We start from the raw sequence: 24,895 nt of genomic DNA, 5'->3' as shown, positions 1-24,895 counted from the left end.
GCCCACAGCGTCTGGCTGCGGTCACCGCATCTTTGTGTGGGGAACTCGGGCACCGTGACACAGATGGAGGGGGACGCGTGGGGCCCCGGGGGCCCAGGTGCTGCCCATGGCCCAGAGGTCAGCTGGGACCTCCCCTTCTATGCCAGACACTCGTGCTTCAATGGCAGGCCAAGCCTAGGGATCACACCTGTGCACAAATTTCATGCACTACACCTCTAGTTGTTATATAGCACTAGATATGGACATGGGAAAATACCTAGTAGTAGAATGGTTGGATCATATAGTAGGTGTATGTTTAACTTTTTAAGAAACTGCCACATTGTTTTCCTAACTGGTTTTGCAATTTTGTATATCCATCAAGAGTGTTTAAGAGTTCCAGTTGCACCACATCCTTGCCAACAGGTAGTGTGGTCAGTTTTAAGGTTAGTCCTCTAGTAGGAGTGTAGTGGTATCTCATTGTGGGTTTAATTTTCATTTTCTTAATGACTAATGTTGAACATTTTTTCATGTGCCTATTTATCATCCATGCATCTTCTTTGGTAAAGTATCTCTTCAGTTCTTTCGCCCATTTGTTGTTGTTGTTGTTTATCCTCACCTGAGGATACTTTTCCCACTGATTTTTTTAGAGAGAGTGGAGGGAGGGAGGAGGAGAGAGTGAAAAACATTGATGTGAGAGAGACACATCGATCAGTTGCCTCTTTGATTGCGCCCCAACCTGGGCCAGGGTTCAACCTGCGCCCTTGACTGACCGGAAATAGAACTGGTGCAGGGGCCTATACTCTAACCACTGAGAAACAGTGCCTCTTTTGCCCATTTTAAAATTGGGTTATTTGTCTTATTACTATTGAGTTGTAAGAATTCTTTATGCTTTTTGTGTTGTTTTTAAGGAATATTTGCCCCACCAATAAATTCAATCATAAGAAAGAATTAATAAAAGAATATCATAAAGTATAAAAAACCCCAGAGTCTGTAAAAACAGTTTTTGCCTTCAGGGAGCTTATAGTCTAAATATATAGAGTCTATTACAGTAGTTACATCTTTCAATTGGAATTGAGATATAAGTGTAAAATATATACTGGACTTTGGAGAGTTCCTATGAAAAAGTAAAATACCTGAACAATTTTTATATTGATTATATTTTGAAATAATATTTTGGATATATTGGGTAAAATATATTATTAAAGTTAATTTCATGTATTTCTTTCTACTCATTTAAAAATGACTTATAGAAAATTCAGATTTGACTTGGGGTGGTGAACACATAATACAATATATGGATTACATATAGAATTGTACACCTGAGACCTACATATTTTTATTAGCCAATGTTACCTCACTGAATTCAATAAAAAAGATTTAAAAAAGAAAATTTTAAATATTTGGCTTGTATTGTAGAATATGATTCAGTGGGTTTGGGCCCAAGATTGTCCATTTCTAATAAGCTCCCAGGTGATGCTGGTGCTGGTCTGACTACACTTTGAGTAGCAAGACTCTAGAGATAAGAAAACACACAAGTAATAACATACTGGTGTGATCATTTCTATGGCTGGGCAAGAAGAGGGTGTTTAGAAGCGTAGTTACTGTTTTTCACTCTGCAAAACAACCTATATTTGTTAAAGCATTTTTGCACAGACAATTCTGTTCCCTTCATATTGATTTATAAATGATTAGCATGCTATATTTAACTACATAAATATATATTTATCTGAATCATGAGCTTATCTTTTGCCTTTATTTAAATGATTATATACTAGAGGGATGTATCTACTAGTACTAGTATTCTAAGCTTTCTTTTTGTAATGTATTTTTATTGATCTCAGAAAAGAAGGGAGAGGGAGAGAGAGATAGAAACATCAATGATGAGAGGGAATCATTGATTGACTACTCGATCCCAAAGGGGATCGAGCCCTCAACCGCGGCATGTGCCCTTGGCTGGAGTCCAATCCGGGACCCTTCAGTCTGCAGGCCGACGCTCTATCCACTGAGCCAAACCGTCTAGGGCTCTATTCTACATAGAGATGAATAAGGATCATTATAAAGAAGACATTAAAGAAGTATAATATTTTATCATAATGGAAAAATACACAAAATAGTTTGCTGAACTGGATTCTCCCAATTGTGAGCAATACTTTTTTTTTTAAAAAAAATTATGTCAAGAAATACTGCACCCCGGACAACGGGGTGCAGTATTTAAGAAACTGCCACATCGTTTTCCTAACTGGTTTTCTAGAAGTTGCACAAACAGAGTAACTACAGAAGTAACATTATTTCAGATAAATGACCTATGGCAGCGATTTTCAACCTTTTTCATCTCATGGCACACATAAACTAATTACTAGAATTCTACTGAACACCCAAAAAAATTTTTATGCCGATCTGACCAAAAATAGGTATAATTTTGATTTATTCACACGAGATGGCTATTGTATTGGCTGTTGTAATTTTTTAATTTGATAGTCTAAGGCAGTGGTCGGCAAACTCATTAGTCAACAGAGCCAAATATCAACAGTACAACGATTGAAATTTCTTTTGAGAGCCAAATTTTTTAAACTTAAACTATATAGGTAGGTACATTAGTATTAACTTAATTAGGGTACTCCTAAGGCTTAGGAAGAGCCACACTCAAGGGGCCAAAGAGCTGCATGTGGCTCGCGAGCCGCAGTTTACCGACCACGGGAAGGGAAAGAGGTCAGTGCTCCTGACTAAATAGTCAGGTATTGCATGTTTTAAAATTTTTTGCAGCACACCAGTGTGCCTCTTGTGGTACACCAGTTGAAAATTGCTAATCTATGGTCTTAGAGATATAGTTTTGAAGGTAGAGGTGGGGACAGGAAACAGGGAAAATTTCTTGGAGGAAGTGATTCAAAATTAAAAAATAAATCCTCATCCAAGGATATTTTTTCCATTGACTTTTTTTTAGAGAGAGCAGAGAGGAGGGAGAGGGGAGGGGAGAGAGAGAGAAACATCAATGTGAGAGAAACACATCTATTAGTTGCCTTTCTCTGCGGATGCTTCTGCCACTGAACCAGCCAGGGCTGGAGGAAGTGATTTTTTAAGCCGAGACCTAACATATGTAGGAGTTGGTCCGAACACTCATGATTTTACTTTGAATTTGGATCAAGTTTTTGTTTTGTTAGATTTTGGTGTTTATTTTGTTTGTTACAATACTTTAATATCTAAACAGAAACAAATAACCTTTGAGGGGAAACAATGTCAAGTTTACTAATTAGATTTATGTTTAAGAATCTATCATGAAATACTGTTAGCTTGTTAGCTTATAATTAAGACTCTAAACCAGCGGTTCTCAACCTGTGGGTCGCGACCCCTTTGGGGGTCGAATGACCCTTTCACGGGGGTCGCCTAAGACCACTGGAAAACACATATATAATTACATATTGTTTTTGTGATTAATCACTATGCTTTAATTATGTTCAATTTGTTTTTTAAAAAATATATTTTATTGATTTTTTTACAGAGAGGAAGAGAGAGAGATAGAGAGTTAGAAACATCGATGAGAGAGAAACATCGATCAGCTGCCTCCTGCACATCTCCCACTGGGGATGTGCCTGAAACACAGGTACACGCCCTCTACCGGAACCAAACCTGGGACTCTTCAGTCCGCAGGCCGACGCTCTATCCACTGAGCCAAACCGGTTTCGGCAATTATGTTCAATTTGTAACAATGAAATACATCCTGCATATCAGATATTTACATTATGATTCATAACAGTAGCAAAATTACAGTTATGAAGTAGCAACGAAAATAATTTTATGGTTGGGGTCACCACAACATGAGGAACTGTATTTAAGGGTCGCGGCATTAAGAAGGTTGAGAACCACTGCTCTATAGGGTGCTTTCGAGTCTGTATCAGTTTTACTGAGACTGCACTAGAAGTGTATGCAAGATCCAAACTAATACTTTGCCATCAGGTTTCATTTAACAAATTTAATATTTGGTTATCAAATACACATTCAGTAGAAAATATTCTTTTATGAAACAGAGTTTCTATAGTCATTGCATTCATTTAAAAATATTATATGAGATGAGTTTGTTGGGACTAATAAAAAACAATGTTTGCAAAGTTTAAAAAATGATCTTTCCTTTTCCATATTTATTGATGTTCCTAAAAGTTTTACTTTTTTTTAACTTAGATTCTCTCCTTCTTCAAACCTATTTACAGAAGTGACGATAATGCCTCCCCTTACTCAAGAGTAAACCAGAATAAACACCATACTAGGATTTATTGGGGTTCAAAAAGATATAATCTCTTTATTTGTTAGTGATAAGGAGGGACTGAAATAATAGAAAGTAGTCCTGAGATCAGAGTAGCTTTGTTTCCATGATGTTCCACTTACAGTAACAATGCAAGCAGGTGCCAAAGGGCTGCAACCCTTTACTCCACTTTGATATCGTCAATTCGCACTTTAGCCTTCATCTCCAATTTTCCCTTCCCCACTGTAGACATGTAGAAATTCTGGAGTGACAACTTATTGAATCTCTCTGGGTTATGCTACTACCCTACTGTTTGTGTCGTGTTGGCCCAAACTTCCTCAGCTAGGGGACCTTGGGATAGGTGTATTACTAACTGCCCTTGCTTGTGTTTAATCTCAGCATTCTGGGGTAAAAAGTGCCCTAGAGAGTTAACAGACCTGAAGTTTAATTCAAGTTTTGCTACCAATTAGCAAGTCACTTCACCTTCCAGTCGTTCATTCAGTTCATCTTACCCATTGATTAAAAATCTAATTTGGGTGCTGGTTTACACAGTTCCTACCCTCAAGTTGCTTACCTTGTAATGGTTAGTGATGATGGAGGTGGTGACAGACAAAAAAAATACCTGAGAAATTATGCAGAACTTGTGAGGACTATGAAGGAGAGAAAACAGTAATGTGGTAGAGTGATGGGGTGGGGATGGTATGTTTTTTGATACAGGGCATCTAAGATTTCTCTAGGTAACTGAAAAATGAAGGGGTTGAACTGGATGCTCAGGGCTTTTGCGGATTTAGACATGTTTTTCTTCTTTTTGCTATGTGTTCTAGGAGGGCCTACCAATGCATCTATCTGGAATAAATGCAAATGCGTTTAAATCAAGTGTTGCATCGATTTTATATTGCCTGATTTGGAAATAACCCACACAAGAGGCAATAACTAAACGTCTTGGAGTAGTTGCTAGTCATCAAAGAACAAAAACCTTAACTTAAAAAAAAGGCGCGGGGGGGTGGGGTGGGGCGGAGAGCGCAACCTGAGTCGCCAGCGTATAACTCTGTCCTCAGACGTAAGCCTAGGACGCGGAAAGAAAATTTACTAGGTGCCCGGGGGCTGAACCTGACCGCTGCTGGGAGGGCGTGGAGCCCCACGGCCCAGGGAGGAGGAGCCAGAGGAGGGCGGACTGGAACAGCCACCTCAGCGAATCTGCAGGATTTCCGCAGGGTGGTGGGGCCTGTGTCGCCCGGAAGAAAGGGCTCCGGCCGCAGATGTCTTGTGATGACCTTGGGAGCCTTTTTTCGCCAGTGGAAGCTGCCGGAGGAAGAAGGGTCTAGATATGGCCACGGAGGGCCCTGTCACGTGTCGAGTCCAGGTGGCAGAACATCCCAGGTGGGGGAGAGGAGGCGCCGCTGTTAGGGGGTTGGGATCGCCTGGGTTGGCGAGGTGCAGATGGTGTCCGTGGCTTTGACTTCACAGGGGCAGCGCGCTTTCCCCTGGGAGGGAACAGAAGCCTTGAGATTTTTATGAGGCTGCGCCGCTGGGCTTGCAAGGAAGACCACGCGGCACTTTCCACTTTGACTCCTGCCAGGGATGTGTGTTTCTCTTCATCCATGCAAATTCTTCTTTTTCCTTTCTTCCTCAAGGTGGTATACTCTTATGCAGGGCTTTAGCAGAAATACCCAAATTAACTCTAAACCCCTTCTCTCTTTGTCTTGCCTGCCGGCTGATAGTGCTTTTTAAGGTCTCCTTTCTAAAATATTCACTGAAAACACACACACACCTCCTCACTCCAAACCTGCCACAAACAAACAAACAAACAAACAAACCCCTTGGTGTGTGCATTCTTTTACACAAATCATGGAATCTATGAATTGCCACTTAGGGAGTTAATATGCTGCTGGTATTTAGCCACGGAATACCTAATAGCTTAGTGATACCTAGTGGACAATCTTTTCATTTGAGAGCATATTGTAGATACTTTGTAGAAATAAGTCATTCTGACTCAGATTTTCTAAGATTGCTTTGCCTCCCCCTTTGCTGTTTCTAATTTTTACCCCCCCCCCCTTAACTTTTTTTCTTTAATATTAAGTTTTCAAGCTCTCCCTACTTCCTGGTATATGATCATCATGTGACAGTTGATAAAATAACTTACTAAAACTTGCAAGTGCTTTTTCACCCTTAAGCCAGCAAACAGTGGGCCTTTAGTTACCGGAAAGAAACACAATTTTTGATTATGGAGACTAGCACTGCTTTAGACTACTTGTGAATGTCTTTATTTGTTTTTTGCTAATCCTCACCCATGGATATTTTTTCCATTGATTTTTTGAGAGAGTGGAAGGGAGGGGGAGAGACAGAGAGAGGAATATTGATGTGAGAGAGAGACATTGATTGGTTGTCTCCCGCACACTTGACCGGAATTGGTCCCAGGACCCTTCAGTCTGTGGGCCAATGCCCTAACCACTGAGCGAACCGGCTAGGGCTTGTGAATATCTTTGGATGTCAGTATATTCTCTTGAGGCCCTTGCATAGTACTGTTGCCCTTACACATTTGAATGAATTTGGACACTTTGTTAAACACATGCTTCCAATAAAATTCATGAAGAATTTGTTACATGAAAATAATCTGGCACCTTGTACATAAAACATACCTATGTGTAAATTTCTGTCTTTTGATTTATATGATTTTAATCATAATGGTCAGTATTTCTATAGTTACCCTGTGGGGGAGGGGAAATGGTGGTAACAAGTACTAAAAGTGAAGAATTGTTTATAAAAGTTTCTTAGAGATCTTTACCTATTTTGACTTTCAGTGTTCATGCAACAAATGACTGTTCTGTGCTAGCCACTGATGAGATCATAATAGCAGTCAGATAAGTTTGTGCTCTGCCATTTTCTTGTTTTCACTTGTGCATGCAATATGATTGTTAGCTTCAAGCAATGTTTCAGCCACTTATTCATTTTAGTAGGGGTGACTTAGGTTAAATTTAGATAGAATATCTATAAATCCACCTAGTTGGTCATATGTTGCAATATGCTGAAAGGAAAAAAAAATGCATGAGAGTGTCAACATCAGATTGTTTTCTTGTGGAACTCCTGTTCTTTCTTCAGGATGCCTCTTCAACTTCAAGGACACATGATCCTCTAAATAAAGGCATTAGTCAACCACATTTTACATTTGGATAAATTTCTTCTCTATTCTTTTTATATAAAAACTAGGAGCCCAGTGCACGAATTCATGCACCTTGAAAGGAACTGTGGGCTGCAAGGCTGTGGTGGGCACAGGCGCAGTTCTTGGCCCATCGTCCGCGCCCCTGCCTGGCCCCTCCTGCTGTGGCCCCTGGTCCCCTGTCTGCTGGCAGCCCCACTTCCGCTGCCACCGCTCCCACATGCCAATGGCGCCAGCCCTGCTCGCACCTGCTGACAGTGTGGAGCGATTGGGTCCGGGGCCAGCACTGTCAGTGGGTACGAGTAGCAGCTGCTGCCCTGGTTGCCCCTCAGGAGCAGGGGGAGGTGGAGAAGCCCTCAGGGGCAATCAGGGCAGCAGCCGCTGCCGCTTGCAACCGCTGACGGCACTGAGCGATCAGGACCGGTGCCGGGTGCTGGCAGTGGGTGCAAGCGGTGGCTCTGGCTCTAGCTGCGGGTGCAAGCAGGGCCGGTGCCGGCAGTGGGTGCAAGTGGGGCCGTCATCATCAGCAGTGCGAGAGAAGCTGCCAGCCCCGATCGCCCCTCAAGAGCAGGGGGAGGTGGCGATCAGAGCCGGCAGCCGCCACTGGCACTCGCTGATGGCACCGAGCAATCGGGGCCGGCGCCAGGCGCCGGCAGCAGGTGCGAGTGGCAGCTCTGGCACCAGTAGCAGGTGCCAGCACCTGGCAGGATCGTGGTACGCGGGAGCAAAAGATTTTTAGTAACCACCAGAGGCTTGCCCCTATGACAGCGACTGGTGCCCTGCCTTGGTCTGGTGCCGCCACTCACCTGCTCCACCATCCCGCTGTGGCCGATGCCCGCCAAGTTTTGCACGTGCCCCCTGGTGATCAGCACACGTCATAGCGACTGGTTGTTCGGTTCTGCTGTTTGGTCTATTTGTATATTAGGGTTTTAGGTATATATAGATCAAATAGAAATAGAAGCTCTGATTTTTTTCTGCATCCCAATCTTACATGTTCTCTGTATTGTAAAACTACTTTAAATTCCACTGTTCTAGCTTAATTTTTTTCTTTAAAAGTGGTGTCTCCTCTCTTTTCCTTTCCTTTGGAATTAAGTTTTAAATTGTTGGATTATTTTTTTAACAGCTATATTTATACATAATTCTCATACCAAACACTTTACCTGTTTAAAGTTTACAATGAAATGGTTTTTAGTATATTCACAGGATTGTGCAATTGTTACCATAATCCTTGTTAGAACCTTTTTATCATCCCCAAAAGAATTCTGCATCCCCCAGTCCTAAGCAATCACTAATGTACTTTCTGTTTCTATAGAGTTGCTTATTCTGGAAGTTTCAAGTAAATGAAATAATATAATACGTAGTTTTCATGACTAGTTTCTTTTACTTAATATATTTCCCAGGTTCACCCATGTTGTAATGTGTTACCAATATGTTATTCCTCTTATGATTGTATAAATTTATTGTATGGATAGACCGCATTTTGTTTATTCATTCATCAGTTGATGGATTGTTTCTACCTTTTGTCTCTATGAATAATGATGCTGTGTGAATGCATTCTCAATAGGAAAGATTTGGATTATGTAAAAGTGTATTCAGGAAAGCCTGGAAATCCCACAGTTCCTTTACTCACTATAGTCTCTGATTCCTAATCTGTGCTGCCAATTCTTCCCTTCATAGAAGTTACCCATTTGATTTGTATCCTTGTAAGATTATTTTATCCTAATAATATCTTGTATCCTTGTAATATGGTTACCATTTTATACAAAATGGTATTATTATATTCATATGACTAGAATCATATTTGTTTTTCTGTCACTTTTTTTTCACTTAACAGTTTTTCTCAGAGATTCTGCCATATCACTCCATACAGATTTATTTCACTGTTTTAAGGACCAAGAGTGTTTAATAGTATGACTACCATTATTTATTTAACTGCTAAACTATTTAAGAGTGTATATTTTAGTTTCCATTTTTTCACTCTTAAAAACAATGCTACAGTCAGCATTTTTATACATATATCTTTGAGTGTTTTTGTGAATGTCTCTTAAAACTCATTCATGAAATAAAAAAAAGAAGAAGAATGGAATCTTCTTAAAAAACAAAACAAAACTCATTCATGGAAATGGAATCAGGGCCAAAGTAATTTAAAATTTTGTTTTGATTGTTGCCCAGCTGGCATGCATGGCTCAGTGGTTGAGCAGTGACTTATGAACCAGGAGGTCACGGTTCGATTCCCAGTCAGGGCACATGCCTAGGTTGTGGGCTCAATCCCCAGTGGGGGGCATGCAGGAGGCAGCTGATCAATGATTTTCTCTCATCATTGATGTTTCTATCCCTCTCCCTCTCCCCTCCTCTCTGAAATCAAATTAAAAAAATATATCTTTTAAAAATAAAATTTTGATTGTTTATGTCAAATGGCCCTGCAAAAAAAGATGTTATTAGATGGTCTGTTTTTTGTTAGTTTTCAGGAGCTTTTATATATTATTTTTTGTATGAATGTATGGATTTTTTGATATAAACAATTTGTTTTTTAAAATATATTATGCAATATTGTTCCCAGTCTAGCACTTAAACTTTTTGATGTCTTTTATATTTTATGCAGTGTAGTACAGTGTTGAATGATAGCACTCTTGTCTTGATTCTGCTTTTAATGGGAACATTTCTAACATTTTGTCATCAAATATGATGTTTGCTGTTTCTGGTAAATAGCCTTTGTTAAAGTAAGGACATTTCCGTTTTTCCCAGCATGTCAAGAGCTTTATTTTTTTGTGTGACTTTATTTATTTGTTAAATTTATGGGGGTGACATTGGTTAACATGAATATATAGGTTTCAGGTGTGGGTTTCAAAGTTATGAGATCTGTGTAATGCACCATGTGCCCACCACCAAAAGTCAAATCTCCTGTCACCATATATTAGGACTCCCTTCACCGCCCCCCCCTTCCCTCTGGCAACCACCACACTGCTGTTTGTGTTCACGAGTTTCAGTTTTATATCCCACATATGAGTGAAATTGTTGAGGGCTGCTAGCAAACACTCGGTTTAAATTTGTCACTGAAACTCAGAGCGCAGGCAGAGCCACTGGGGGCGGACCTGGTCAAGAAACTGGGACGCCACTCAGTTTGACTTTCCCGCCCAGTGTTAAGGGTCGGATCTCATGATGTCGCCAGGAACTCAAGGCCCACCCAGATGTGATGTACCTTCCTGTTATTCGAGTATTTATTAAAGCGATTTCCGGTGCTGGCTGGCTCTCTGTGTCTGTCCCTCCATCAGAGGACAGACGCCACACCCCCGGCAAAGCTTTTATTCTATTTCTGTGTCTGTCTTTTCATTTTCTCAAATCCCCAAAGCGCCTCCTACTTAAAAGAACCGGTTCGTCTCTCTCTCTCAGTGCTGGATGCGGAGAAGAGAGCCCCCCCTTCATATGAAATCATATGGTTTTTAACTTTTTCTGACTGACTTATTTCTCTTACCATAATGTTCTCAAGGTCAATCCATGTTGTTGCATATGGTGCTATTTCATCCCTTCTTATGACTGAGTAGCATTCCACTGTGTTTTTTGTACCACATCTTCTTTATCCAGTCCTCTATTGCAGGACACTTTGGTTGTTTCCATGTCTTCCACCGTGAATAATGCTGCAATGAGCATAGGGGTGCATATATCTTTGCAAACACACGATTTCAAGGTTTTCGAGTATACACTCAGAAGAGGGATTTCTGGGTCGTATGGTAGCACTATTCTTAGTTTTTTGAGGAATCGCCAGACTGCTTCCCATAGTGGTTGTACTAGTCTACATTCCTGCCAGCAGTGAATCAGGGTTCCCTTTTTCCCACAACCTCTCCAAACACTTATTACTTGTCTTGTTGCTAATGGCCACTCCAACAGGTGTGAGGTGGGATTTCATTGAAGTTTTGATTTGCATTTCCCTAATTGCCAGTGAGGTTGAACATATTTTCATATATCTATTGGCTGTTCCTATGTCTTCTTGGGAGAGGTATATTTTCACGTGTTCTGCCCACTTTTAGATTGGGTTGTTTATTTGTTCGGTGTTAAGTTTTATGAGTTCTTTAGACATTTTGGAAATTAAACCGTTGTCAGAGCTACTGTTTGCAAATATTATCTCCCATCTGGTTGGCTGCCTCTTTGTTTTGTTGTCAGTTTCTTTGGCTGTGCAGAAGCTTTTTAGTTTGATGCAGTCCCATTCATTTATTTTTGCCTTTGCTTCCTTTGCCTTTGGGGACAAATTTATAAAATGTTCTCTACAACCAAGGTCCATAAGTTTGGTACCTATATTTTTTCTATGTAACTTATTGTTTCAGGTCTTATATTTAGGTCTTCGATCCACTTTGAATTAGTTTTTGTACATGGGGACAAATTGTAATCCAGTTGCATTTGTTCACGTGTGGCTTTCCAGTTGTCCCAGCATCATTTATTGAAGAGACTGTCTTTACTCTATTGTGTGTTTCTGGCTCCTTCGTTGAAAATTAACTGTCCATTTACATGTGGTTTTATAGCTGGGCTCTCTATTCTGTTCCATTGATCTGCATATTTGTTTTTCTGCCAATACCATGCTGTTTTGATTATCGTAGCTCTGTAGTATAATTTGAAGGCAGGTAGCATGATACCTCCAGCTTTGTTCGTTTTTCTCAGGATTGCTTTGGCTATTTGGGGTCTTGTGTGGTTCCATACAAATCTGATGATTCCTTGTTCTATTTCTTTAAAAAATGACATTGGAATTTTGATGGGGATTGCCTTAAATCTGTATTTTGCTTTGGGTAATATTGCCATTTTAACTATGTTGATCCTTCCAACCCATGAACACAGGATATTTTTCCATTTTGTTTTGCCCTTTTTAATCTCTTTTAATAATGCTTTGTAATTTTCAGTATATAGGTCTTTCATGTTCTTTGCTAAGTTTATTCCTAGGTATTTTACTGATTTCAGAGAGGACGGGAGAGGGAGAGAGGAATAGAAACATCAATGATGAGAGAGAATCATTGACTGGCTGCCTCCTGAACGCCCCCCCACTAGGGATTGAGCCCGCAACCTGGGCATTTGCCCTGACCGGGAATCAAACAGTAACCTCCTCGTTCATAAGTCGATGCTCAACTACTGAGCCATTGCGGCTGGGCTCTTGTTATTCTCATAACAAACCTTTGCAGTAACTTCTATCATTATCCTCAATTTGTAGTTGAGGAAAATGAGGGACAGAACAACTCATTAAAATTATGATTTTAAGTGAGGAAAAGTTTTCCTCTACTCTCTTAAGTTTAGGAGCTGGTGCCTGTGAATTAAACTGACAAAAGATAGATTAACAGGAGAAAAGGTTTATTTCACATTCACATGGAGGCTTCCAGAAAAGTGAAAACCCAAGGAAGTGATTACGGCTGGGAGGTTATGTACCATTTTAACAAAGGGTGATAAATGACTAGACAAAAAGAAGGGGTTTGGGCTTGTAGGATGGCAAGTTGTGGGAAGGTGACTATATGGGGGGAGCTAATGGAAGATAATAAGGGCTATTGTAGTAAGGTTTGTTTACATAGATTTGTTAGTGAAGTCTTCAGTGATAAGAGTCTTCATCTCTTGGTATGGGAGAAGGAATGAGACAAGTACAGAAAGGGAAATCTATGCCCTGCTTATAGGTAGATAGAAGGAGAGTAGAGAGCTCCTCCTGTGTTTGCTATTTCTTAAATTGCCTTCAGCTCAAAATAATCCTCCTGCCAAATGACTTATTTTGAAGGGGCAAGTTTTGATTCCCTTCACCATGAAAATACATATTCACAGCCAAGTATTCTTAAATTAGTATTAAAATTCATATTTTTCTTGTTATCCTGATAGTGAAGACAAAACAGAAGCACAGATAGTATAGGAGACTTGTCTAAGGTCATATAGTCAAACTAAAGATACATGTCTTTTCTCTTAAAATTTTAATTCATTCTTTGCAATCAGCCATTTGGTCACCCGAGGGTCCTTGGAGAATCAGTCCTTATATTGAAATCTATTTCATTCACTACAGTCATGTTTTTGTTTCTCAAGTTCTGTTACTAAAACTGCTGTTAAAAAAGATCTGAAGTCCAAAGAGCATTTAGAGCCCCAGATTCAGCAATTAGTGTGGTGATAATTTGACCATTTCTGCCTTTAACAATGTGATCTTTGTAGGAACTCTTATGTTCATATTGGAAATGCTCACTGTACTCTTTTTGGAGGCATACTTTAAGTGACAACATTTTAAGCGATGGAGTCTTGCTGGTGACTAGCCCAGTGTGATAAAAATATAGCTACTCTCCCAATTATAGCCATATTGCTTCATTATCAGAGGACTAGAGGCCTGGTGCACGAATTCATGCATGGGTGGGGTCCAGGCCAGCCCGCCCCGACATATCTGGGCCAGCTGGCGGGGGTGGGGGGATGGGGGGAGGACGTGGGAGGTTGGCCACTGGCCCCACCCCCAATTGAGGTTGCGGGGGCTGGTTGTGGGGAGGGGCTGAGGGAGGTTGGCTGGCTGGCCCCACCCCCATCAGGCTGGTTGGCTGGCTGCAGTGCACGTATAGCAACCGGTCGTTCCAGTCTTACCGGTCACTTGGCTTTTATATGTATAGACTAGAGGCCCGATGCATGAAATTCATGGAAGGTGCTCAGCCCCTGCTGCGGCGGCGGCCGGGGGCCTCTGCCACCTCTGCTTCCTCTGCCCCCTCTGCCTCGCCCCCCGCCGCCGTGGCTTCGTCCAGAAGGACGTCTGGTCTAATTAGCATATTACGCTTTTATTATCATAGATTAGGTATGAGGTTTAGGAAAACATTGTGTACACCAGTTCTTTCTATTCTTTGAGAAAAATACTTTCCTTTACAGCCTCTTTGCATTTGAATTTCAAAGGCAGGAGTGTTGTATGGTAAGCCTCTTGGTGATGGAGTAGTTACAGTAAGGCATGAACAGACTGTTTTCCTGGGGTAGTCTGGGAAAATAATGCAAAATTTAATAACTCAAAATCATTTTACTAAAACACATTTTAGGCGACTTATTCTAATGTGCTGTTAGTACTTCATTTTGTTTGTGTTTGCAGTGTTTATAAAAGCAAATTAATAAGGGTTCAAGTTCTGCTTGAAATTTTGTCTGTATGTGATTTTCATAGGCAGAAATAGCCCCTATTGAGGCTAGTGGAGTTAAATAAGCTAGAAAAACGTCTTTCTCTTGCCCACACCTAATTGGTCACTGATACCTATGGATTAGACTTTCTTAATATCAATTTAATTTTCACCCTTCTCTATCTCCACCACTAGTGTACCCTCAGCATTTCTCTCTAGATTTACTACAATGGCTTCCTATTGGATTTCTTTCTTTCTGCCTTGCCTTCCTATGACCCACCTTCTATTCACTCCCCAGTGAGTTTTGTCAAGTGTTAATGAGATAACATGTTTTGTCATTAGTTAATGAGATAAAAATGTTCAACACATGTGTATTTTATACCTGTGGAAGAGTCATGATTATACTTTAAAATTCTTTTCCCTTTAACAGACTTTATATAATATTTCTTCATTATTAGATTTACTTTATCTCTTTTTGGTAAGAATACTACAATAAAGTAATTTTGTTTTCTCAGTATATCATATCAGGAGGCACATGATGTCTATTTTTCCATTACCAATGCTGTTAACTGGGATCACTTGGTTAAGGACACATCTGCCTGGTTTTTCCACTGTAAAGTTACTATTTTTTTTCTGTAACTATTAAGTATCTTTTGATGAAATATTTAAAAAATATGTTAATGTTCTGTTTCATATCAAACTTCTATTTACTGGTTTTAGCATCCATTGATGATCCTTGGCTGAATAAAAAATTATTACTATGATGGTCACTAAATGATGATTTTCAATTTTTTTCATATTTTTTACATTTATTATTTGTCATTTTAGTGTAATAAAGTGTTTTTCATTTTCTTCCAGATATTTTTTAAAAATATATTTTTATTGATTTCAGAGAGGAAGGAAGAGATGGAAACATCAATGATGAGAGAGAATCATCAATCTGCTGCCTCCTACATGTCCCCTACTGGGGATTGAGCCCCCAACCCAGGAATGTGCCCTTGGCTGGAATCAAACCCAGGACCCTTCAGTCCGCAGGCCGATGCTCTATCCACTGAGCCAAACCAGCTAGGGCTCTTCCAGTTATTTATGTTAGTATGGACATACTGATTTCTGTTTTATTCTGTGGGTTATAATATGTTGTCTTTATTACTATGTTGATCAAGTTGTTTCAGATTTGGGCAGTGGGATCCTCTTTGTGGGCTCCTGTGTCCTGACATGTTACATCATTGTTTCAGCACTACCTTACTTTCTGGCACAATAAGATGTGCCAGGTTTGTGTCTATGAAAGAACGTCCAAACTCTTAGAATGTCACTTAGGGAGTTACAATGTTTTTTATTCTTGGGGTTCTAAAGGAAGTATGTCAGTAAAAGATTTTGCTTTTTTTTTTTTAACTTTTTAAGGATAATTAATGATGGTAAGTATATGAAATATGTTTGCATGTGTGTATTTTATGGATTTTTCTATTATGTGGATATTCTGACATCTTCTACTCTTATTTTCAGATTGCTGAAGCTAAAGGAGATATTTAATTCTAAGTTTGGATCCATTCCCAAGTTTTATGTTCGAGCACCAGGAAGGGTCAACATAATAGGTATTTCAAAAGTTCCTTCTCTAATTTTTTTCCTCCTTTGATAAGATCCAAGTTTTTAAAAATATATATATATTTATTGATTTCAGAGAGGAAAGGAGAGGGAGAGAGAGACAGGAAACATCAATGATGAGAGAGAATCACTGATCGGCTGCCTCCTGCACGCCCCCCACTGGGGATCAAGCCCGCAACCCAGGCATGTGCCCCTGACCGGAATCGAACCTGGGACCCCTCAGTCTGCAGGCCAACACTCTATCCATTGAGCCAAACCAGCCAGGGCAAGATCCAAGTTTTTGTTAATACATTATTTTCTTATTTTTTTCCCAGGAGAACTGAAAAAATAGATTATTTCACATATACCTACTCGAGCTTTTACATAAGAAACCACACTATACTTTCATCTTTCCTAATCTGTGTTATTGTTAATTTTTCCCATTCATTTAAAAAATTTATTGAAACTAGTTATTAATGTTGTTTCATGAGGAATTAAAATATTTTTCTGTGCTTCAGGTTACATTTTTAGACTGTGGTGAGTAATTTTGATGATTTTACGTTTACTCATTGTATTAGAAGAATACTGAAAATCCTGTAATTTCTCGTTTTTATTTATTTTATTTTTTTTGTTGACCCTCACCCAAGGATATTTTTCCATTGACTTTTAGAGAGAGTGGAAGAGACGGAAGACAGAGAGAAACATCCATGTGAGAGAAATACATTGATTGGTTGCCTCCTGCACACATCCTGACTAGGGCCCAGGCTAGGGAGGAGTCTGCAACTGAGGTCCGTGCCCTTGACTGGAATTGAACCTGGGACCCTTTGGTCCGCAGGCCGATGCTCTATCCACTGAGCCAAACTGGCTAGGGCTAATTCCTCACTTTCATTTTATTTATTTATTTTTAAATATATTTTTATTGATTTTTTACAGAGAGGAAGGGAGAGGGATAGAGAGTTAGAAACATCGATGAGAGAGAAACATCAATCAGCTGCTTCCTGCACATCCCCTATTGAGGATGTGCCCGCAACCAAGGTACATGCCCTTGACCGGAATTGAACCTGGGACTCTTCAGTTCACAGGCTGACACTCTATCCACTGAGCCAAACTGGTTAGGGCTAATTCCTCGCTTTTAATTATGTGGTGACCTGAAGAATGATTGCTTTTAAAACATTTATTTATAAGAGTTTATTTGAGCCACACTGACAACATGAGCTGGGAGCAAGATCACAAATGCCCAGGAGAAAGTTTTGCAGTTTCTTTTATGCATTTGAGATTAAGGAAGGAAAATAAGAAAGATTACATGATGGTGGGAGAAAGCAATTCAGGGATTGAAGTACAGGATAGTTAAATTCAACCTTTTGAAGGAGAGTTCTGAAGGACCATTTCAAAGTTGTTAACCTAGATGCACAGAAACAATGGACAGGGCTTGCTTAAGGCAAAGATAAGCCTTTACTAAAGAAGTTATTTGCCTGGGACATGACTACCAACCGTAACCTGCCCAGTTATGATCAGATCACTCTGTGAGATGACTTTCCATAGAAGCCCCTTTTCCATCCACAACAGGAACTTACACAGCTCCCTATCCAGTTAAAATCATATTTAAACACTATGGCATGAGGTGTGATCATATCCATTTCATCAATATTTATTGAATACCTAACCTGTGCTAGGATGCCATAATGTATAAAACTGGAACAGTGGCAGTCTTCATGTGAGAATGATTTGTTTTTATTGAGAGAAAATAGGATGGAGAACTGAGAAAACTTCAGGATTCAAAGGAGGATTAAAAAAAAACTTTTAAAATGAAAAATGTAAACATACAAAAAAGTAATTTGCATCCTATATAATAAAAGGCTAATATGCAAATCGACTGAACGGCTATGATGTGCACTGATCACCAGGGGGCAGACGCTTAAATGCAGGAGCTGCCCCTGGTGGTCAGTGTGCTCCCACAGGGGGAGCGCCACTCAGCCAGAAGCCAGGCTCATGGCTGGCCAGTGCAGCTGTGGTGGCAGGAGTTTCTCCTGCCTCCATGGCAGCACTAAAGATGTTCGACCGCCGGCTTAGGCCCGCTCCCCGCCTAAGCCTTCAGTCGGACATCCCCCGAGGGCTCCCGGACTGCGAGAGGGCACAGGTTGGGCTGAGGGACCCCCCTGAGTGCATGAATTTCATGCACTGGGCCTCTAGTAATATAATAAACTCCCATATACCCAATAGCTTCAATTATTATCCACTCAGGTGATCTTATTTTATTTCAAAGCAAATGATGGAGGATTTAAAAAATATGGGATGTTTAAATGAGGAGGGAAGGGCAATCTAGTAAATCCAGTGGAGATTGAAGACATCTGAGAAGAGAGGAACTGATGGAGCAGAATTCCCTAGAGGGCAAGAGGGCTGGTATTTAGAGCATAGGAAGAGGGCCTCTTTGACTTTTTTTTTAAATAAATATATTTTTATTGATTTCAGAGAGGATGGGAGAGAGCTAGAGAGATAGAAACATCAATGATGAGAGAGAATCATTGATTGGCTGTCTCCTGCAGGTCCCCCACTGGGAGGGATGGAGCCCACAACCCAGGTATGTGCCCTTGGCCAGAATCGAACTGGGGACCCTTTAGTCCACAGGATGACGCTCTATCCACTGAGCCAAACTGGCTAGGGATGACTCTTTTTAACAGAAGGCAAGGAAGAAAAGGATACAGGTAAATGTATAATTTTTGCATAGAAGGTTGAGAGAGTTCTTATGGGGGGGAATTGGGAGGAGTTGTAAGTTTAAGGAGAAGGCAGAAAATTTGAAATAGCCTTGTGAAGAAGGATAGGAGAGGGAGATGACTGGAAAAACAAAAGGTTTGCTGGGAACATTGAGGTCTGGCTAGACCTGGAGACCAAAGAATTATAGCAATACTGGTCTCCAGAGTTTTCATTTTTTTCCTTTTCAGGTGGTTCTGAATGATGGTTGTTCTGTAGTTTAGTTGTATTTTTCATGTGGTTATGGGAGGACTCTGCCATCTTGACCAGAAGTCTGTTTTATTATTTTATAAATAATATATCAATTCTATATCAATATAGAAAGAAAAGGTTTGTTATCTGTAAGAACATGTAAAATAATATTTGTTTAAAAAATATGATTATGCAATTGAATTGCCTTCTATTCATTTCCCGGTTGATCAACGTCTGCGAGATCAGCAATTCAATCTAACAAAGAGCTAATATGCAAATGGTTGTCACACCCTTGCACCCTCGCTCTGGGGCCAGGGGACCTGAGGCCACACCCCTCGCCCCGGTGCCAGGCTGGGGGACCTGAGGCTGCACCCCCTGCCCAGTGGGGCTTGACGGGGGACCTGAGGCTGCGCCCTCAGCCCTGTGGGGCTTTATGGGGGTGGGGCCGGCCGGGTCTGGATCTCATGTGATTTTGAGGTGCATGTGGGTTGGCAGGGACTTGACTCTGGGTCCCGCAGCATGCCCCAGACTCTGACAGGAGGGAGATTTTCATATACATTGTACTAATTTTCTTTCATCTCTGACACTTCTATTATAGAGAAAGGGTAAATAGCAATATTAAAATATTTCCTCTAATTAATTCCCTTTTAATGTGCATGAATTTTGTGCATCGGGCCACTAGTCAGATATAAAAACCTGGTATAGGGCCCGGCCAGCATGGCTCAGTGGTTGAGCATAGACCTATGAACCAGGAAGTCATGGTTCACTTCCTGGTCAGGGCACATGCCTGGGTTGCAGGCTCCAGTGTGGGTTGTGCTGGAGGCAGCCAATCAATGATTCTCTCTCATCACTGATGTCTCTCTCTCTCCCTTTCCCTTTCTCTCTGAATCAATTAAAAAAAAATAAAACAAACAAACAAAAAAACCTGGTATGGGTAAATATAAATGAGCTTGTTTAACCCACCTTCTTGAATTGTTATTTTGTAGTTAAATCTTATGTATAACAACCTTGAATTTAAGTGATAATTTGAAGACATTATGGTATAATAGAAGACAATTCTTCCTGGTGTTTCATGGAAGAATTAGAATTAAAAGAATAGTTTACTTCCTATATTTGCTTACTATATATAAAGTAATACAGAATAAATATTCTTCTTCCAGCTTCTTTTTCTTTATCCTAGCTATGTGGAGCATATTCAACACAACTTACTAGTGCCAGGCATTTGGTTAGACCACAAAGAAAAATAAAGCAAAACCCTCACCTTTGGTGACCTCATTCTTTAGTAAGGAAGAGAGTGGGACTCACATAGTGTTAATATAAGGGAGAGTGTGCTAAAGGCTTCAATCATTCATATTTTAAAAGTTGATACAAAAAACAACAGAAAAAGGAGATAGTGCTCTTGATGCTTTACAATTATTTGAAAGTGTTCATTATGAATCAGAAAGTGGAAAAAAAACTTATGAAGGTTTTAAGAACTCTAAAATTGATAGAAAATAATAACTAATATACTTCTGCTAGCAGAAGTTCCTGGCTCAGATATCTGGGAGAAAAAGAAACCCCAATCAGTTTCTGCCCATAGTATTTTATTTTCTGTTAAAACCTAGCTTGTGGTCAAGTTTTTTCCTCAGTGTCAACTTGTGTTACTCTTGTGTTGTAAGTTTTCAATGATAAAAAATGCTTTCTCTTTTTCCTAGGAGAACATATAGATTACTGTGGATATTCTGTTCTTCCTATGGCTGTAGAACAAGATATGTTAATAGCTGTGGAACCTGTAAAAACACACACTCTCCAACTGGCCAATACAAATCCCTTGTACCCGTGAGTATTTAGGATTGGTACTATGTGCGTGTGTGTGTGTGTGTGTGTGTGTGTGTGTGTGTTTGTATTTATATCCAAATGAACTCTTTAGGAGCTGTCAACTTTATAATAAATGATTTAGTTTATTGAAAATTTGTATCTGACTTGCAAAATAATCTAAGGCTACTATTTAATATTTGTTTATTTTGTTTGTTCTCTCATTCATTTAAGAAATATTTACTAGCCCTAGCTGGTTTGGCTCAGTGGCTAGAGCATTGTCCCACAGACTACAGATTCTAGTCAAGGGCACATACCTCAGTTGCAGGCTCAATTCCTGGCTCTGGTTGGGGCATGTGCTAGAGGCAACCAATCGATGTGTCTCTCACACATTGATGTTTATCTCTCTCTGTCTCTCTCCGTCTTTTCCACTCTCTCTAAAAATCAATGGAAAAATATCCTCGAGTGAGGATTAACAACAAAAAGAGAAATATTTACTGAAGAAGGAGAACCAAGATGGCAGTGTAGATAAATGCTGGTACTCACCACCTCCCACAGCCACATCAAAATTACAACTAAAATACAGAACAGCCATCACTCAGAACCTCCTGAAATCTGGCTGAATAGAAGTCCTATAACTAGAGAAGTAAAGAAGAAAGTACATCAAGACTGCCTCACCCAAGCTGTTTGCAGAGGCTTTTCCGTATGAACAACCTGTCCTGGCTCAGGCTTCAGACTTTCCTAAAATCTCTCAAACAAGCAGTAGCTAACTAGCATGTCAGCATGCCCCATACCTATCAGTAAGAGGTCCAAGACCTGGCACTAGCACCAGCGTGCCTTACTTTATAGCTTGGCCTCACCTAGGCACTTCCAAGCCCAACACAAGTAGCAGTCATCTGCTGATTGCTCTGTAGCTTCTGCCATGTGGCTCCAGGCAGTGGCTGACTTTGCACCTCCCAGGAGGCTCCAGAGCCAGTGCACCTGGTGGACAGCTTCAGACCATACCAGATTACAGCTCTATACATCCACAAATGACACACTCAAGGGGCAGACTCAGTGAGCACCAAAGCACCACTGAAGCAAGTCCTGCTCCACAGGGGCATCTCTTGCATACCAACTCTTCCATTGTAGATGCTGCTGGTCCTTACACCTAATTGGTCTCAAGGTCAACTCCTCCAAGTGACACCAACAGCAATCAAAGCTCAACTACAAGACTGTGCACACAGCCCACACAAGGGCACACCTAGTGCTCTCAGCTCAGGTGACTGGGGAGTCTGAGCTACTGAGCCCTACAGGACACTTACTACACAATGTCACTCTACCAATTCCAGGAGACATAGAAGCTCTAATGAATACATAGAAACAAACACAGGGAAGCAGCCAAAATGTGAAGATAAAGAAAAATGTCACAAATGAAAGAACAGAAGAAATCTCCAGAAAAAGAAATAAATAAAATGGAAGTAAGCAAACTACTGGATACAGAGTTCAAAACAATGGTTATAAGGTTGGTTAAGGATCTTAATGAGAGCTTCAGCAGACTTAGTGAGACTTTCAAGGCTCTCAGTGAGAAGTTCAAAAACATGGAAAAGGACCTGTCAGAAATTAAGCATACACTAACTGAAATAAAGAATAATCTACAGGGATTCAACGGTAGAATAGAGGATTCTGAGAATCAAATCAATGAGTTGGAATATGAAGAAACAAAAAACAATCAGAAGGGCAAAATGAAAAAAGAATCCAAAAATATGAAGACAGTGTAAGGAGCCTTTGGGACAATTTCAAACGTACCAACATCTGAATTATGGGGGTGCCAGAAGGAGAAGAGAGAGAGCAAGATATTGAAAACCTATTTGAAGAAATAATGACAAAAAACCTTCCCTGCCTGGTGAGAGAAATAGACTTACAAGTCCAGGAAGCCTGAGAGGCCCAATCAAGATGAACCCAAAGAGGCCAAGACACATCATAATTAAAATGCCAAGGGTTAAAGACAAAGAGAGAATCTTAAAAGCAATAAGAGAAAAACAGTTAATTACCTACAAGGGAGTACCCATACGATTGTCAGCTGATTTCTCAACTTTGCAGGCCAGAAGGCAGTGGCAAGAAATATTCAAAGCAATGAATAGCTGGCACCTACAACCAAGATTACTCTACCCAGCAAAGCTATCATTTAGAATTGAAGGTTAGATAAAGAGCTTCCCAGACTAGAAAAACCTAAAGGAGTTCATCACCACCAAATGGGTATTACATGAACTGTTGAAGGGTATTCTTTAAGCAGAGGAAGAAGAAGGAGGAGAAGGAGAACAAAAAAGATACAAAATATGAACAAGAAAGTGGCAATAAATACATATCTGTCAACAACTGAATCTAAAAATCAAAAGAAACAAACAAGGAATCTAATGAACAAAATAAACTGATGAATAAAATAGTACCAGGGCCATGGAAACATGGAACAGATTGACAATCTCAGAGGGAATGAGGGAGGTTGGGCAGGAAGATGTTAACCAAAGATCTTATATGCATACTAGAGGCCCAGTACATGAAATTCATGCACAGTGAGTAAAAAAAAATATTTGGCATATAATTGGCACGTTGTATTTTTGACTTATTGTTACTCTGCAGTTATTTTATGTGTGCCTTTGAAAAGGCATTATACCAGGTTGTGCAAGATATAGAAATTCCTTACCTTTATATGGAACTTATTGTATAAGATCCTTTTATTTTCTATTTACTTTGCATAATTGATAATATATGTTACATACATTTTGGACCATTTAAAGAAAACCTTACATTATCTCAAACACAATTTTGTGTCATTGTTTGCAAATATTTAATAGCGGGTGCATAATAATTTGTCATATTGATTTACTCAAATTCACTTAACCATTCCTATCACTATAAATATGGGGTTTCAACTTTATTTTATTTTTTCACAAAAGCTGAGCCTGAGACAGACTTGGATGAAGGTGGAGTATTTGGCAATACTCCAGCATGAGGAGTGGTAGTGAGACAGCATGGAGAATGAGTTAGGGAAGCAGAGGTAAATTATCAAGGCAAGTATTCTCTGCTGAGGATAAGGGGCTTTATTCCACCAGTACCCATAGGAAGTATGCAGCATGCCTCCCAGAATTTTTCACACGTTGTGTAGCATTCATTGCATGGAGATACCATAATTTATTCACCATTGATGGGCACTTAGATCATTTGCAGTTTTTGGCTATCTACACTAATAAAAGAAAAACATGGTAATTAGCGTACGACTGCTACCCTTCCCATTGGCTAATCAGCATATCCTTATGCAAATTAACTGTCAGCCAAGATGGCGGCTGGCAGCCATGCACTGAAGCGAGCAGGGAGGCTTGCTTGCTCCAGTGACGGCGAACTCCAACGTTCCTCGCCTGCCGCTGCCGGCCTCTCAGCTGCAACTCTAAGCAACTATGTACTATGTTGCAAATAAGAAGCTAAACAAAACCCCAGAAACCGGCTTTCATTCAGCCAGGCTTCAGCCAGCCGGACCGCAACATTGTATCGATGTTTTCAGCAGCGAGGCCTCAGAGCTAAAGCTGGCCAGAATAAAAAAAAAAAAAGAAAAAAAGGAGCAGTTGGGAGCTTCAGTCACCCGCTTCCGGAAAACAGCCCTCAGCCCCTCACCCAGACTGGCCAGGCACCCCAGTGGGGACCCCCACCCTGATCCAGGACACCCTTCAGGGCAAACCAGCCAGCCCCTACCCATGCACCAGGCCTCTATCCTATATAGTAAAAGGGTAATATGCCTCCCGACACCGGGATCAGCGGAGCAGCGAGGCTCCCGGCACCGGGATCAGCGTGACAGGGGGCAGCGCCCAAACCCCCTGATCAGCCCTGCTCTGTGCCTGATAGGGAGGAGCTCCCCAACCCCCTGATCGCCCTGTGGCTCTGTGTGTGACAGGGGGTGGGGCCACAACCTCCCTATCTGCCCTGCTCTGTTCGTGACAGGGGAAGGCACCCCAACCCCCTGATCAGCCCTGCTCTGTGCCTGATAGGGGGGAGCTCCCCAATCCCCTAATTGCCCGGTGGCTCTGTGTTTGACAAGGTCGGCGCACCAACCCCCTGATCGGACCTGCTCTGTGTGTGACAGGGTGTGGTGCCCCA

General features: G+C 40.7%; 1 protein-coding gene across 3 annotated transcripts in view; it reads left to right on the top strand.

Annotated features, from left to right (window-relative positions):
• The window catches only part of GALK2 (galactokinase 2), a 138,930-nt gene that overhangs the window by 4,165 nt on the left and 109,870 nt on the right, over nt 1-24,895 (top strand). The window contains exons 1-3 of one of the 3 annotated variants that reach the window (XM_006085985.3): nt 5,400-5,593; nt 15,956-16,044; nt 20,668-20,791. In XM_006085985.3, the coding sequence (XP_006086047.1) occupies nt 5,541-5,593; nt 15,956-16,044; nt 20,668-20,791 (266 nt within the window). In that variant the 5' untranslated portion in view covers nt 5,400-5,540. Of the gene's footprint in view, nt 1-5,399; nt 5,594-15,955; nt 16,045-20,667; nt 20,792-24,895 lie in introns of those variants that run through there. The other 2 variants (XM_006085986.3, XM_023751675.1) reach the window with 2 other exon arrangements.

Source organism: Myotis lucifugus, unplaced genomic scaffold (assembly GCF_000147115.1).
Source record: "Myotis lucifugus unplaced genomic scaffold, Myoluc2.0 scaffold_23, whole genome shotgun sequence".
NCBI lineage: Eukaryota > Metazoa > Chordata > Mammalia > Chiroptera > Vespertilionidae > Myotis > Myotis lucifugus.
The sequence above is the reverse complement of the archived record's forward strand: the minus strand, read 5'-3'. Positions and strand labels throughout refer to the sequence as shown.